This window comes from Nicotiana tabacum, chromosome 13, assembly GCF_000715075.1.
Source record: "Nicotiana tabacum cultivar K326 chromosome 13, ASM71507v2, whole genome shotgun sequence".
Taxonomy (NCBI): Eukaryota; Viridiplantae; Streptophyta; class Magnoliopsida; order Solanales; family Solanaceae; genus Nicotiana; species Nicotiana tabacum.
The window spans coordinates 121,957,718-121,974,893 of record NC_134092.1 but is presented as its reverse complement, the minus strand read 5'-3'; the positions used below and the strand labels follow the sequence as shown (position 1 = coordinate 121,974,893).

At 34.1% G+C, this 17,176-nt stretch overlaps 2 protein-coding genes across 2 annotated transcripts; both read right to left on the bottom strand.

Annotated features, from left to right (window-relative positions):
• Nucleotides 1-3,733: 3,733 nt before the first annotated feature.
• On the bottom strand, nt 3,734-7,489 carry LOC107785847 (putative 2-oxoglutarate-dependent dioxygenase SLC1). Its single transcript, XM_016607236.2, has 4 exons — nt 7,182-7,489; nt 6,241-6,491; nt 5,146-5,479; nt 3,734-4,336 (listed from the first exon to the last, which is right to left on the bottom strand). The coding sequence occupies exons 1-4, from the start codon at nt 7,446-7,448 to the stop codon at nt 4,088-4,090; spliced, it is 1,101 nt and encodes a 366-aa protein (XP_016462722.1). The 5' UTR covers nt 7,449-7,489; the 3' UTR covers nt 3,734-4,087.
• An 8,757-nt stretch (nt 7,490-16,246) lies between these two features.
• On the bottom strand, nt 16,247-16,945 carry LOC142168338 (uncharacterized). The gene has a single exon (XM_075229008.1). The coding sequence runs from the start codon at nt 16,943-16,945 to the stop codon at nt 16,247-16,249; it is 699 nt and encodes a 232-aa protein (XP_075085109.1).
• Nucleotides 16,946-17,176: the final 231 nt, after the last annotated feature.

Genomic DNA, 17,176 nt, shown 5'->3' with positions numbered 1-17,176 from the left:
GATTTATATACAACACTTTGGGCTAACCATTGGGTATTTATTCTATTCTTTGGCAAGATTATCTTTTTTTTGGTGTCCATCGTGGAGTAATCCAATTCGATATAACCTTGCCGAAGGCCAACGATCAATGAGATTTCTTATCTCAATCTTCGCTCTGTTTATCATTACTATTCTTCGATTTATTGTAGAGACTCCGATTAATCTATTTATTGATGGCCTTAAAATATAAATTTAATTGTTTATTTTAAAATCACCAGAAATACAGGGTAAGGCTACGTACAATAGATCTATAGTGCGACTCTTCCCTGAATCTCACGTGTAACGAAAGTTTAGTGCATCGGGCTGCGCTTTATTTAATTATTTATTTTAAAACTAATTTTAGATTAAACAATATTTATTTCAAGGTCGTCGAGATTATATTTAGATGACAAAGTTAGGATGACCCATAAAGATAAGAAATAATTTTGGTAAAAATGTTCCATACTTTATCATGAGAAAAGTTAACTTTTTGCTTAGAGAAGTTACAATCTTCCTTCCCCAAGACGAGAACTACGGCTAGAGAAATTAACAAAATCCAATCAAAGGCACATGCTGCTATTTTCTAAAGTTTTTTGGGGAGAAAAAGCTGACAAATGCATTCATATTGTTTAATCCTCTCTCTCGATTTGAAGTTAAACATTTTTCAATAAATCATTAGAAGTAAAAGAAACAAGCTCTACTGCACATGTGGATTGATGGCACCTTGTAGTGCAGCTATTAGTTGAAAGCATGTGAATTTTTTGTTAATATTGTGACTTTGATCTAACTTATTCTGCCCTTTCCTCGTTGCTTTTTAATGCATATTATATATTTCGTAAAATTAATTTTAATTTCCTTTTATTGGATTCTATTCAATTGGGGTTCTTTGCAATTTGCACCCTTGCTATGACATGTTATAATTATGCAGGGGGCAATTTGCAATTTCCTTTGTACTCGACTTATTTCTCCTAAACCTTCCATCCAAAAAATCCATAGGAAGGAAAAGAAACTTCAAGAATCAAATTAATTATTGATAAGGATTCGAGTAACTAATAATTTGATTAAACGTATTAATTTAACTAAGATCATAATGTCCTTTCATTATCCTCTCTCACATTTGTTTTGCTATTTTTATTTGGCAAAAATCACTTTTAGCCCCCGGCCAAAACTAGTTACATCTAGTAGATGCAAAAGTATATAAAATGTCGCTAGTCAAAAAATATATAAAATTTGTATAATTTTTGTATATAACATACAGAATTGATATATATATATTCGACTATTATTTTGAGAGCGACTATACAATATCATTTTCCCTTATGTTATCATTTTGTGTCTGGATTAGTTGATGGACCTCGGCCGACCCAAGAGCCATCTTCTATACATCAAAATATAATAACCTTTAAAATTAAAGCTTATAGTTTAGTGGTTTTTGATGAATTTAATAAAATTAAAAATGAGATAGTTGTAAGAAAAATAACTTTCTTGCCTAAGTTGTGGGTAGAAGTCATTTTGCGTATTTTAATGGAAAATATTGTCCTAAAAAGTATAGGAACACGAGAAAATTGAATTTTTTATGAAAAATATTTTCCTGAAAAATTACTTCCGTCATACAAAAATTTGAAAAATGACTTATAAGCCACATTATTTTCTCTTGTAAGTTATAACCTTTTCATGAACCTTTTTCAAGACAAAAGGAGTTTTTCCGTTTGAAAACTTTAAGCTAGCGTTTCAGCATAAATTTGGTTAAAACGTGAAAAAAATGAGTTTTTGAAAATGAGATGAATAATGGCTTTTGAAAGTTAAAATTATATTTGGACATGCTTTATACTTTAAAAGAATTTGAAGTTTGTGAGTAGAAACCTCAAAAACTATTGTTTCATGTTGTGGGGATTTGAAGACTTTGTTTTCAAACTCTGCCAAAAAATAATTAAAATTTATAAACAAACAGATATTTAAAAATAAAATTTGAAAAATATTTCCAAATTTTATGGCCAAATGGGAGCTAAAGCGTATATTTATGAATATTTCCACTTTGGTTTAATTCTGACCATAATTCAAAGTCTAGATATTCTTTGTATTGACTCATTGACAACTGACAAAAGAATTGAAAAAAATACAGTTCTCTTTTAGTACTGTCTACCGAATTTCTCTAACAACAAGTCTCTGGTCTCCCATAATAATAGAGAAGAAAGGTCTTTTCCAAATTCCAACAGCAGCCATTTTACGACAAAGAAATAAGTTGGTATGAATTCAATACTCCCGTTTCAATTTATGTGAACATGTTTGAATAGATACGGGGTTTAAAAAAAATAAAAACTTTTAAAATTTGTGATCCTAGACAAGTTAAAAGGGGGTCCAGAATATTTGTATGGTTATAAAAGTTTCTTATTGATGGTAGAATTGAAAGTTTAAGCTAAATTGTTTCCAAATTTAGTAAGGAGTCATTCTTTTTTAAACGGACCAAAAAAAAATAAGTTCACATAAACTGGATACTATTAAATTGTCGATTAATCAAATCAATCTTATCATATGAGATTTATTTGTATAGTTAGTAAACAAAATTAACGAACTGGTTTCGAATGAACCGTTTTGTATAACATGCATTTGCCCCTGCATAATCGTATCATGTCATATTATATAATTGCTTTAAATTTCACCCATAAGTTACCGTCAAATTTCTACTCATTTGATTCTAAGCAAATCATGTTCCAATTTTTGAAATCTCATTTACTAGCTAAATTTAGTGTTAATATTACTAAGTTTGAATTAATTAAATTTATATTACTTTCTCCAATGGACACTAAGACGTATTATTAATCTTAATATTAAAAGATAATTCATCAAAACATCCTCCGATTTGCTAATATCATTATTAATTTTCAATATATATATATATATATATATAATATCATTACTGAGTCAAAAACAGAAAATTATTTTTCTACCAAAAATTACTTTTCATGAAAAATATTCTCTAAGGAAATATTTTTCCATGGACTTCCATTGCACCAAACACATAGGTGAAAATAGCACGGTCTAGCCAGTTTTCGGACTGGTAATTGAAAAATAGCTAGCGTTTGCAAAGTTATTGAAAAATAGCCACTATTTTCCTGCAACACGGAAAGTTCCAGCATAATATACTGGAGATTGGTGCACCTGTGTATGAACTTTCAGCATATTATGTTGGAACTCCAGCACACAGAAAGTTCCAGCATAATATACTAGAGATTGGGGCACCTGTGTATGAACTTACAACATATTATGTTGGACCAATATATTATACTGGAACTCCAATATATTATGCTGGTATTTCACATGTAAAAAATTCGAACTCCAATATATTATGCTAGAATATTTTCCGGATCTTGAATAGTATTTTCGTCCAAATTTATTTTTATATAAAAAATGGCTAAATTTCGAATATTTTTGAAACTTTGGTGGCTATTTTTTTCGCCCAACACAGTCTTGTATTTCAGCCCAAAGTTTTGACTTTATGATCTGACCGATACTTATATTTTTCTTAATTAAAGGTCAAGTAATAACACTCACTAGCTTCACATTCAATTGTCAAGTACTAAATGAAGGAAATTTGGAACTTTGGTCCCTGTTTCCACACTGTGTCGAATAATAATCCAATCCCAACCATGTTTTAAAAGTAGCGTAAATACATGTTCATAACAACAAGCGTAGAAGAAGACCCAACAGAAGTTGAAAAACATTTTTTTAGTTCTACTTTGAGATTCAATATTTTTTCTTCCGATTTTAATTACCTGTAGTACACAAACTTTTTACTTTAAATTATCAACATTCAATAATCAAAGGAAAAAAGTAATAATTAACTAACTACGAGTACTCCTACTAGATTACATTTTTTTTTTATAATTATTTTTCATTCGTTATACGGTATCCATTTTGAGATCCAACTAATCTAGATTCGCATCAGTCTCATTTTAGGGGTAAAGTGTTCCCTTCCAAAGACGATTCCATTCTCGATACTCAACGTGAAATTAAACCTCCCACCACAACCTTTGGTGGTCTTACTTATTAATTACTACATGGTTCCCATTTAATTAATCAATTTTCTGGATTCCAAGAAACTTTTGCTCTTGTGTTCACAAGACGAAAGGTATTCAAGAAAAGTAGCAAAGTCTGTATCCTTGTAAAGTTTGGGGTTGGAGTCATTGATTAGCTTTGGACAAGGCTGAATCTTGCAGCTATAAGGCAGGCTGTGTAGTGAAGCAACTGAGATTCTTGATTTTGAAGAATTTACAAGTACCCTATGTAGCACACTTTTGTACCTCCCGTTGCTGAATATCTGTTCATCAAATTAATTGGGGAAAAGTGAGATAGTGATAATTTCTTGAAAACCACATAATTTGTAAGTTGTAACCAAAAAGAAATAATATAGTATCTCTATTTAATTCACTTAAACGAACTATACATATATTTAGAGCATAAAACTTGTAGCTTGTGTCTTTTTTTTTTTTTTGGGTGTGTGTGTGTGTGTTTACAATTATTAATTTAACATTGAATATATTCAATTGCGAACATATCATATTCTTTTACTCTAGGATAAATAAAGATCATGAAGCTAAAATTTTGTAGAATAGAATTTCACCATTAATAGTTTTGAAATTCTTTACAAATAAGTATTTATGTAGTAATATACTTTGAAACATGGAAATTTTATAATTCTTTTTAAAAAAAATCTCTAGTATTTATCCTTCCCATTATTCTTATTCCCTTTTCTTTCAATCTAAATTTTCTTTTTCACTTTTCTATGTTGACGTTGAATACTTCTTAGGTTTCAAAAAGAATGAGGGAGTTCGAAATGCGAGAGTCAAACATATTAATTTTGTATTTCAATTCGTGCATCAACTTCTTCAATCTTTTTTTTTGTTACGTGACTAAAACAAGTTTAAAACTACTATACATAATAAAAATACTTAAAATTAAATGAAAAAAATTATGGTTAAACAAAAAGTTGTTCGATTCTCTAAAATAGTAATAGTGTCGTATAAAATGGAACGAAAATTGGCCTCAAGATAGTCCCGACTTTGACAAGAAAGTTGTTCAACATCCTAATATAGTAATAGTATCATATAAAATGAAACGAAAACTGACCTCAAGATGATCCCCGACATTGACAACAAAGGAGTTGGGAATGGGCTCAACTATTAACCATTTTCCTTGATGTTGTATTTGTAAACCTTTCACTTCATCTTGGAGGAGAAGTGTGAGTAAGCAATAATCAGAATGTGGTGGCATTCCAAGTGTTAAATCTGGCTCTGGGCAAGAAGGGTAGCAATTCAATACTAAGAGTTGGCTCCCATTCTCAAACTCTTTCAAACTATCATTTACTTCATTTTCCTTCACTATTCCCAAGCTTTCAAGAATTGCACCTATTAGCAACTGGTACAAGAACTTTGTTTGTTTGGCATAATTTGCAGCTGCTTCCCTATTAATCAATTAAAAACATATAGTATTAACTATTTTTGTCAGCCAAGAAGGGGAAAAAAAGGATTCAAGCTATATAGCATAAAACTTTTTTCCCACTTTAAATTAACTTGTGATAGCAAGTAAGTTACTAGTTTTATCATGTTACAAATTAGAGTTTTCACTTCTTTATACTGGTAATTAATGTTAAAAAATTATACTATTAGGTTATTTAAAAGATAGTACTACTTAATTATAGGTGACCATCCATGAAAAAGGCAAGTAACATGCTACAATAGGTAAAAATATATTGAAAGCGTTTAAACATTCTTTACACTAGCCAGGGCAGAGTTAGAACACGAGTTACGAGTTCAGCCAAACGCAATGGCTTTGCTCCAAACTTTATATTTATTTTAAGAAATCATTGAATATACTAATTTAGAACCGAGTAACTTAAATTGACTAAATTTTAGATCCTGGCTCCGCCTCTGCTCTCAACGTATATAAGTTAAATCCTATAAATTAATACTTATTATGTATATTTACTCATAATTACCTTTAAAGTGGTCTGATACTACGATAAATATTTTATACTTTTTGATGCATAGAACTTAAAATTCTAAAACAACAATAATTAGACAATATTTGAGTTGACTTTGGAGATGATTACGTAGGCTATCTATTGAATTTTGTTAATTATGACATATTATAATTCAAGTGAGGGATTTTACTCTTATTATACAAGTTGACTTTGTTTTTTTAAAATATTGAATAGTTAGTTACCTGAGATCGACAGGAGAAGAGGGCCAAAGTGAGAGGAGATCACTTGACAAAGAATGGCAACTGAGTTTGAGAAAATCCCTCCAACAGAAAACTCCATCTTTGTTTTGGTTAAAGCTTGTGCCAAGACGTACTGATGCTTGCATATCGGTAGACATGTATTTTGCTCTTTCTTCAAATGGGAGCTCAAAAAACTTTTTACCAACTTCAATTATGTGCTGAATTATTTTGCTAGGTATACCATGATTTACCAACTGCACATCAAGAAAAGAAAAATAGAGCAAATAGAAAAGGTTAGATATTATCTCATTTTATTTAATTTGCTCTCTTCATTTTTTTGTTAAGGAGATAAAATAAGACAACTAAAAAAATTTTATTTTATTTTCAAGCATATGACCAGTCTGACTATTCCGAATTCGAGGAGTTATTTAGCATTTTTTTGTTAAAAATGATTAAGGAATTCATTCCTAGAGTTTGAACTTGAGGCCTCTAACTAAGGGTAAAGAATCTTTACTATACCAAATACCCTTCGGTGGTGACTCAATAGATGGCATCACAAGAGTGCAACAATACAACAACAATAAAAAAAAACTCAGCGTAATCTCATAAATAGGGTTTGAGGAAAGTAATGTACACGCAGATCTTATCCCTACCTTGTGAAGGTAGAGAGGTTGTTTTCGATAGACCCTCGGCTCAGTGCAATATGCTAGAATTTATTTCGGAGAGACGGATCTACGATAGGGTTTGTGAGTGCAAGTGAACTCTCCTTACTTTCAGCTCAAACTACGTTTGCTTAAAAAATTTAAATGGTTATGAGACAGTGCAAAAGCCAAAAAAAATAACCCCTATTAGTAATTGGTATGAGAAAAATTAAAAAAGAAATGGAAGAAAATGGTTAAATTAAAGGAGGAGTGGACAAATTTCAATGTTACAAAAACCTATACCTGAAAAAAGCCATACTCTTCACAAGCTTTGGAAAGTGATTTGAGAACTTGGGATCTGTTGCGGCCTTGTAACTGAGCAAAATCAATAATGGGCAAATTGAGATTTTCATCAATTTTTTCTTCTTTTTTCACAATTACTGGCCTATCTGAAACTGGCAATATGTATTTTCTTGGAATTCTGGTAATCCCATTTTCACATAAATGCCTAACTCCTTTTTGATATCTACTCTCAGTTTCTTCAACAGTCATATTCATTGCTGGACACATTATATTTTGTGTACTAAAATGGTTGGAGAAGGAATTAGAGAGAAGGGTTTTAATTTGGTGAGTTTTAAGTGAGAAACAATGTAAATATTTATAGGAGAAAAACAACGTGGGAAAAACAGTGTTAGTTCCTATAATTTCCATGCAAAAACACAAGTGTTGACTTGGTATGGGTCAAACAACGATGCTAATTTTTGGTAAAAAAAGAACTACTCCCTTTGAATTTTTAGTTTTTGGCACACCACTTAAGAAAATACGAATTCCTCGAGAAAAAAAGATGTATTTACTAAATTACTCTTAATTAATTATTATCTTAACACATTGAAATATGTAAATAAGGCAAATTTTAAAAGAAAAAAAATAATTCCTTCTTAAGCATGTAAAAGGACATTTATTTTGAACCAAAATAAAAATACCAAAATGTCACTTATTATGTACAGGTGGGAGTAGTCTTTTTCTTTCCCTTCTTTGTGGTTCCCTCAACTAAGACAATTTCAATTTTCAACCCTTGTACAATTTCAATTTTCAACCCTTGTGGACCAATCTATATATATATTTCAGTCTCAAGATCTGCCCCATTTTGTCTACGCACAAGGGACGTTCAAATAAAGAGGTTATACTTTGAGAATTCTTTTTCTCTTTTTCCCCTTGACTTGTCTAGAGAAGCTTAAATTTTCTTAAAATATCAGAAGTTGCAATTGGAATAATCCTTTGCAGTTAATTGCTAGCCGGGGGCAGAATTAAATTAAAGAGCTCCTAGCAAACCAAAAACTATAATTTTTATAACATAAAGGACCAAATATACTCATGTATTATGAGAAAAGGTTTAAATATATTTTTTGTTATACTTTGAGTCAAAATATACCCCTGCCGTAATACTATTGGTTCAAATATACTCCTCTTCCGTAAAGTTTGTCCAAGGTGGATATCCAATCCTACGTGACACTGATATTTGATGAGGTGGATGCGACATGGCATGCCACCTCAATACCCCTAATCCATATATAAAAGACTAAAATTTAAAATACAATATTTTTCATAGTAGCAGTAATGGTGGCAATAGTGGTGGAGGGGAAGAAAATTTTAGTGCCGGTAAAAAAATAGAAGGGAGCGGTAAAATAGGTTAGGGGCACTAAGGTGGCAAATCATATAACATCCACCTCATTAAATGTTAGTGTCACGTAGGATTGAATGTCCACTTGGGATAAACTTAACAGAAAATTGTTATATTTGAACCAATAGTATAACCACAGGGGTATATTTGGACTCAAAACATAACAAGAGGTATATTTAAATATTTTCTGATAATACACGGATATATTTGACCCTTTCCCATTTTTACAAATATCCGCTTTTAGAGCGGGTAATTGGAATATAACGAACATGTGCTAAGTAATAGTAATTGAAAGGTAACTACAATTTTAGCTACAGCAGCTATCGACTTCTTCTTCTTCTACGCTTCTTTTGCATTTGATCTTTTCCAATTCACTTTCTTTCTATGTTCTCCTATATGCCCTAAGTCAAGCTTATAATCTGTTGGTGATTGATCATGATTAATTCTTCAGTTTGTTTGGCCAAGCTTTCTTTTGAGCCAAAAATATTTTTTTGGTCAAAAGTATTTTTTTTCTAAAAATTGAGGTATTTGTACAAGCTTTTAGAAGGAAAAACGGTACTTTTGACTAGAAGCAGAAACAGTTTTTGAAAAGCAAAAAAAATAGTTTTTCTCCCAAAGCACTTTTAAGAAAAATACACTTAGAAACAGTTTTTAAAAACTTGACCAAACACTAATTACTATTCAAAAGTGCTTTTCAAATTAATTAACCAAACACAAACCGCTTATCACAATTTATTTTTTTTTAAAAAATACTTTTTAAAATAAGTTGATTTTAAAAGCTTAGCCTATAAGTGTGTTCTTGCCATAATTGGTTGCTCGCTAGAGGCAAACATACGCAGACATAAGCTAAAATCTCCAGTTTTATCTTCGACTTGTGTGGCTATTTTTCAGCTAATTTAATGCATTTTTAAGTTTCAACAATTTTGCAAAAGATGACTATATTCCAATTAGCAGCCCTGAAAGCAGCTACATGCGATTATTTTCACAATTAAAAGTGCATAGTTTATTATGAAAAGTAAAGCTTAACTTGGAGAAAAAGTACTGTATACGGCTAAAACCGAGCCCACCTAATTTTTTTATCTGACCGGGATCAGGGAGTTGCATCGAAGGTTGGCCCCGTAGTGGATAAGACCAAGGTACGAGGACAAAGTACCAAGTTCGTAATTCGAGGTACCTATCGAGATCGATGCCAGCAGCGATCGAGACATATTAGCTGCCATGGAAATGAGGTCTAAGCTAAGAAGAAGAAGAAGAGGAAGAATCTAGAAGAAGAGAGGAAATCAGAGAAAGGCTCGATACATTTCTTCTTAATGAAAAAGAAAGAAAATTGTACAAATGGCCACTATTTAAAACAAATTAAATAATCTGCTTGACTAACTCACTAACTATGGTTTGTCATTACATTATAATTAAACCATGGTTAACTATGCTAATTAACACTCCCCCTCAAGCTGATGGTTGATACGGATTCTTCAACCCCAGCTTGTTCAGCAGATGCACATGTTGAGCTCTTCCCAAACCTTTAGTCAGTATATCTGCTAGTTGATCTTCAGTGTTAACATACTCAGTCTTCAGCAGACCTTGACTCAACTTTTCCCTCACAAAGTGACAATCTATATCGATGTGTTTTGTCCTTTCATGGAAGATTGGATTTACTACAATTTGAATTGCAGCTCTGCTGTCACACACCAGAGTTATAGGAAGCTCAATTTTAACATCAAATTCACTGAACAGTCCTACTAGCCAGGTAACTTCTGCAGCACATGAAGCCATGCTTCTAAACTCAGCTTCAGCAGAGCTTTTGGACACAGTGCTCTGCTTCTTAGACTTCCAGAATATCAATGCACTTCCAAACTTTACCAAGTATCTTGTGACTGACCTTCTAGTTTGTATACATCCCTCCAGTCTGAATCACAAAAGGCACTTAGTTGATTTGAAGGCCCTGTAGGAAAGAACAACCCCAAGCCAGGAGCCTCTTTTATGTATCTTACAACTCTCAATGTTGCTTCCATGTGAGACCTTTTAGGACAATGTATATACTGACTAAGAACCTGAACCACAATGCAATTATCAGGTCTTGTCATAGTGAGATACAACAACCTTCAAATGAGTCTTTGGTAAACACCGGGATTGTCAAGACTCTCATCTGTATGGATGTTATCATTCTTGAAGTAATTATCATACTCTACTGAAGTTAGCTTCTGATTCAGTTCTAGTGGTGTTCCAGCTGGCTTTGCACCACTCAAACCAGACTCAGAAATTAACTCTAAGGCATATTTTCTTTGGTACATAAGAATTCCTCTTTTGCACCTTGCAAACTCAATCCCTAAGAAGAATTTGAGCTCTCCTAGATCCTTCATTTTGAACTTCTTCATAAGTTCTGATCTAGTACTGCATAACAGTTATTGATTGTTCCCAGTAATCAGAAGATCATCAACATAGACCAATATGACAGTTATATCATCTCCAACCTTCTTTGTGAACAAAGAGTAATCATAGTGACTTTGCTGAAAGCCCATGTTGAGCAGGGCTTCTATCAACTTCATATTCCACTGTCTAGGTGCATGCTTAAATCCATAAAGAGACTTATGTGTAGTTTGTAGACTTTCCTCTTAGTCTCCCCTCCTATCTAACAAACCCCTTAGGCAATTGCATATAGACTTCCTCAGTGAGATCTCCATTTAGAAAGGCATTGTGGATATTTATTTGAAAGATCAACCACTGTGTTGAAGCAGCTAAGGCAATAACAGATCTAACAGTCACAATTTTGGCCATAGGAGAGAACGTTTCTCCATAATCCAATCCTTCCTTCTGGCTGTAGCCTTTAGCCACTAGCCTAGCTTTAAACCTTTCTACTTTACCAGAGTCTTTGTACTTAATTCTGTAAACCCACCTGCAACCAATGGAAGTCTTCCCAGGTGGCAAGTCAACAATACTCCAAGTGTGGTTATCTTCAAGTGCTGCAATCTCCAACTTCATTGCTGCTATCCACTTGGGATCAACTGCAACTTCTTTGAAGGAAGTTGGTTCTGAGAGAGCTGAATAAGCTGCAAGGATCTGCTTATATGATGGAGCAATAGAAGAATAGTCCACATAGGCAGATATAGGATAAGTACACTTAGAGCCTTTTGAGGTAATGACATAGTCTTACAGCCACATAGGTGGCTTGCTCGGTCTAGAAGACCTTCTGTTTTCAGCAGGAGGCTCATCATCTTGTTTGAGAAAGCACATGTGCATTTTGAGTAACATCAGGCAAGTGATCAACAACATAAGGGATCATAGAGACAACTTCTTCTGAGCTTGTTGCAGAATGAGGAACTCTCTGAGAGGAGTCTGCAGGCAACTAATTTGAACTGGTGTCAATAGTCACCTCTGTTGCTGGTGGTGCAGGAGAAGAGGGAGTAATACTGCTTAGAGTAGAAGAGAGCAAGTCTAGGATAGGAAATACATGTCTTCCAGTAGATGAGGCATGCTTAAAGGGAAAAATATCCTCTTGAAACACAACATTCCTGTTGACAATAAATGTTATTGAGTGCAGAGTATACAACAAATAACCCTTCTGGTGGAAGAATATACTAGAAATACAGCAGGTACTGCTCTGGGTGAGAACTTATCCAGCACTTGAGGACAAGTTGCATAGCACAAACAGCCAAAGACTTTGAGATGAGATAATGAAGGAGGGTGCAAGTATAACATCTCAAATGGTGATTTGTATCCAACAACTTTAGATGGATGTCGATTGAGTAGATATACTGCAGTAGCAACACATTCTTCCCAAAATCTCAAAGGTATAACAGCTTGAAATCTGAGTGATCTAGCTATTTCCAAGATGGTTCTGTGTATTCTTTCTGTCACCCCATTCTGTTGGGGTGTATAGACATGTGTACTTTGATGGAAAATACCAAGATTAGACAGCAGACTCTTAAATTCAGTGCTAAAAAATTCACTTCCATTATCAGTTCTTAGAAACTTTACAGTAGCAGAGAATATATTTTTTACTTGACTAAGAAAGTCTCTTAGATTTACAATAGCATCTGACTTAGACTGTAACAGAAAAATCCAAGTATACCTTGTGTGGTCATCAACTAGGGTAACAAAATATCTCTTACCATCATGTGTGGGCACTCTGTAGGGTCCCCATATATCACAGTGAATTAATTCAAACATTGATTTTGTAGTTGTACTGCTTAGCTGAAAGGGCAACTTAATCTGCTTTGCTACTGGACACACAGTGCAGTGATGAGAATCAGTTGTTGTGAGTTTCCTTAGCTCTTATACTCTCTTTATTATATCTAAAGGGGCATGTCCTAACCTTCTATGCCACAAAGTACTAGAAACAGAAGTACATGAAGAAACTGACATAGAGTTTATTGTGTTAGCACACATATTTGTTGCCTGATATAGATCTTGTTTTGGAATACCTCCTTGCAGAATGTATAGTCCATGTTATTCTCTACCAATCCCCTTCACCTGACCACTGAAGAGGTCCTAAAAAATGCAAAAGTTAGGGAAGAATCCCACCATACACTTTAGCTCCTTAGTCAGTTTTGAGACTAACAGTAAGTTGAACTTAAATTCAGGAATATACAGAACATTAGAGATCTCCTGATTACTAAATACAGAGGTGCAACCTGTGTGAGACACTGACACAACATTTCCAGAAGGCAAATGTACTTTATTTGCTTCTGTATATGGAAGTGGTCTATGAGTGTGTAACATCTCTAAACTTGAAGTCATGTGATTTGAAGCCCCAGTGTCAATTATCCATTTACTATTGATACATTGAGACATAAACACATTCACATGGTTTAGAATACCTGTTGCAGCAACTTTGTTGGATAGATCTGTGTCACGACCTAAACCGATAGGCCGCGATGGGCACCCGGTACCTTACTCAACCGAGTACCAACGTAACGTATCTTTCGTATCATACTATCTTAGGTAATTAAGCCGGAGAGGATTTCATGAGATAAGTAGAATAAAAAATAAGGAAATAGTCAGTATAGGGTGACCCAACTTAATATACCGACTTATACATATGACGTACTAGCCTATAAGGCCATACCAGTATCCGTATACATGACATATGTCTGCAAGCCTCTAATAGTACATAAATATCATAAAGGTTGGGACAGAGCCCCGCCATACCAATCAATACATATTCAAATCACACTGACCCAAATAGGCAACTCCGGGGCAAGTGGAGTGCACAAACACCTTCTACTGAGCTGATAGCCTACTAGGAGAACTCTCAGCCGGTCTATCGGGACCTGCGGGCATGAAACGCAGTGTCCTCAGGCAAAGGGACGTTAGTACAAATAATGTACCGAGTATGTAAGGAATAAAAATCAGTAAATAATAGACATGAGAGAAACATGGAGTAAAAGACTCAACATGTAAGCCTGAATAACTCTGTGAATCATTAATATTTACAATGTCATGCATATGCATATAAATATCATACCATGCTTAGGTATATGCGTTCATAACATCATCAAGCCTCTGAGGGCATCCCATCATATCATCTCGGCCACAGTGGGCAAATCATCAACGTATACCAGCTGATCAGGTGGTGGTACATATATAACGCCATAACCTTTTTCCATATCTCATATACATATAATATACGCGTATATAACGCCTTCTGGTCATGGGTCAATGTACATGTATAAATGCATGAAATGTATAAAAAATACATTAATAAGATTTCTCGAATATCATAAAATCAATATGCCTTTCACACAAACTTTATCAAATACGTATTTTTCTGAGACCCATGAACAAATGATAGAATAATAAGACACATGGGGAATCAAGAATATAGACACCCCTAGTATTTCTATGAATAGAGCCATTTATGAAAGTTACGTATTTTTCTCTTTCCGTTTGTATTATTTGGATCATGCCAAAAAGAAAGAAGGGATAGCCTTAACATACCTTAACTCCATTGAGTCCTTAATACCTTCCAAGAAATTCTTCAAACAACTCAATTCAATCTACCACATCATAAGGAGATTCAAAATCAATGCTGAGTAAAGGCTAAGTCTGCAACTTAAACTAGTAGCTCGTTTACGTAAATTTGGGCAGCATCTCCCTTGTAACTAGGACCTCCTCCAATACCATATACCAAAAATAACAAGAACACAACAATAACAACATGTAAGCATCATTTTTCAACCTTATCTCCATCACAATATACCACAAAATAGCCCACACACCCTAATCACTTCATACATAAAACGACAGCCAAAGTAGTGTCAAACAACTTTAAAAAATGTAACGACGAATGACCAGCCCACCATTCCGTCATTATGTGGTGTTTATCCACACAATTTGTCTTCCAAAACTCCATTAAAAAGTAGAAAAATATACAGCCCAAAGGCAACACGAAACAGCCCACAAAACAGTCCACTACAAGTTAAATAACTCGAATTCACGGCTTTCGATCACCGTCCCGTGAGTTCTAACTATTAGAAAATTAATTTATCAACATTCCTTGATATTTAAATACTTAAATACAGAAATTACATGTTTTCTTAACTATGAGGTACCTTACAAAATTCAAACTGCAAAGAAAAAGAGAGGCGATATAGCGATACTTACGTCGTAGGGATCGTTTTAATGTTATCGCTTCTTGATTCCGTGCCCAGGATGAAAATATTCTTTGAAACACTACTAGATAGGTTAAAGACAGGTTATATGGTGTTCTATGGTCAGGTTATATGTGAAAATGAAGAGAGAGACGACTTAAGACATATATATCAACTTTTAAAAAGTCCAAGAGATGCTAGTTTGACACCCTCTCATTTGCCCATATTCCGACGCTTATATCTTTTTATCCGGATGCCATATGAATAAACGGTTAAGAGCGTTGGAAGCTACATTTCAAGACCTTCAATTTGGTATATAATATGTCCCAAAATACCTCATATAGCACACAGAATTTATTTCTCAAAAAAGCTCTATTACAAGGCAAATTCTTAGTCGATTTTTCCGCAACTTAAATCCGATTTTTCCCAAACTTCATATTTTCTATCCAAACATCATATATAGATATATTATGACTTTAAAATCATTTAAATCATGATTAACAAGTCTCATATTCATCTTAACTTACTTAAGACTTCGAAAAACCTTTCTTATCCGTGTAAAAGGATTTCGCCCTTTTTTAGCTTACATTAGATAATCCTATAATGACAGTGACGTCTGAAGTACGGGGTGTAACAATCTGATCCTTCTGAACTTCCTCTAGAAAGTAGCTGAACAATTTGCTGGTATTGCTCAGGAGTAAAGATGGAGGCTGGATGTGGCATCTGCTGGAAATGAGCAGGTTGACTCATTTGTTGTGTACCACCTGAACTAGATGATCCATTGACAGTAGGAGTCATGTTGGCAGTCATATTTCATCTCTCTGCACCTAAAACTTATGCATTGCCTACATAATTGGCATACTGTCGTGTACTAATCCCCCTTTTTTGGCTTTGAAATCAGTAGGATATCCAATCAATTTGTAGTAATTTTCTTTTGTATGTCCCTTATAGTGACAATATTCACACTAAACTTGACTCCTTTTAGACCTATAGTTTCCAGTATTGTTCACACTCTTACTGCTATACATGGCAGTACTTTCCAAGGCTTCAGTGACCTGAGCAACTTGTGTTGTGCTTGTAAGATTCCTTTGACTCTCCTAATCTACTAACAAAGAGTAGGCTTTGTTTATACTTGGCAGGGGAGACATCATCATAATCTGACTCCTTGATTGAGAATAGGACTCATTCAACCCAGTGAGGAATTGAAGAAGTCTTTGATACTCAAAGTGTTGAGCATACTGTTTGGATTCGGGACAAGGACAACCAGGACAAGGCATGAGGGCATCAAACTCATCCCACAACTCTCTAAGCTTTAAGAAGTAGTCAGTCATAGTTCCTTCGGTCGGTGTATGAACTTCTCTATGCAAATAGAGTATTCTCGAGCCATTTACTTTATCAAATCTCTCTTTCAAATCCTCCCAAATTCTATGAGCACTAGACGCATACAATACACTATTCAACAATCCTGGTCTCACAACATTCATTATCCACGAGAGAACTATAGCATTAACTTTCTCCCACAGATAATGAAGCTCGGGATCAAATTTAGACTTAGGAAATCTCCCATCGACAAAACCTAGTTTGCTTTTACCTAGCAAGCCAATTCTCATTGCACGACTCCACAAGGCATAATTGTCTGTTCCAGTAAGTTGAAGAGAAATCAAAGAGCTACCTGCTGTGTCGGTTGGTTGCAGGTACAAAGGATGATTGTGATCGATGGTAGGAAAAGTAGCATTTCCAGTAGTGAAATTTCCAGTAATTGAGGTCGCGCCAACGTGTTCATCTTCAATCACCATTGTTGACCGAGAAACAACTTCAAAGTAAGGGATTTACAAACCCTAGCTTCAACCAAATGTTACTCTAGCTAAATTTAGCTCTCAATTGCAGAATTGAAGTAAAAAAGAAGACTCGATTTGCTCGCAATTTGCTTAGATTTCAACCGGTGGCTCTGATACCATGTTAGCTGCCATGGAAATGAGGTCTAAGCTAAGAAGAAGAAGAAGAAGAAGAAGAAGAAGAAGAAGAGG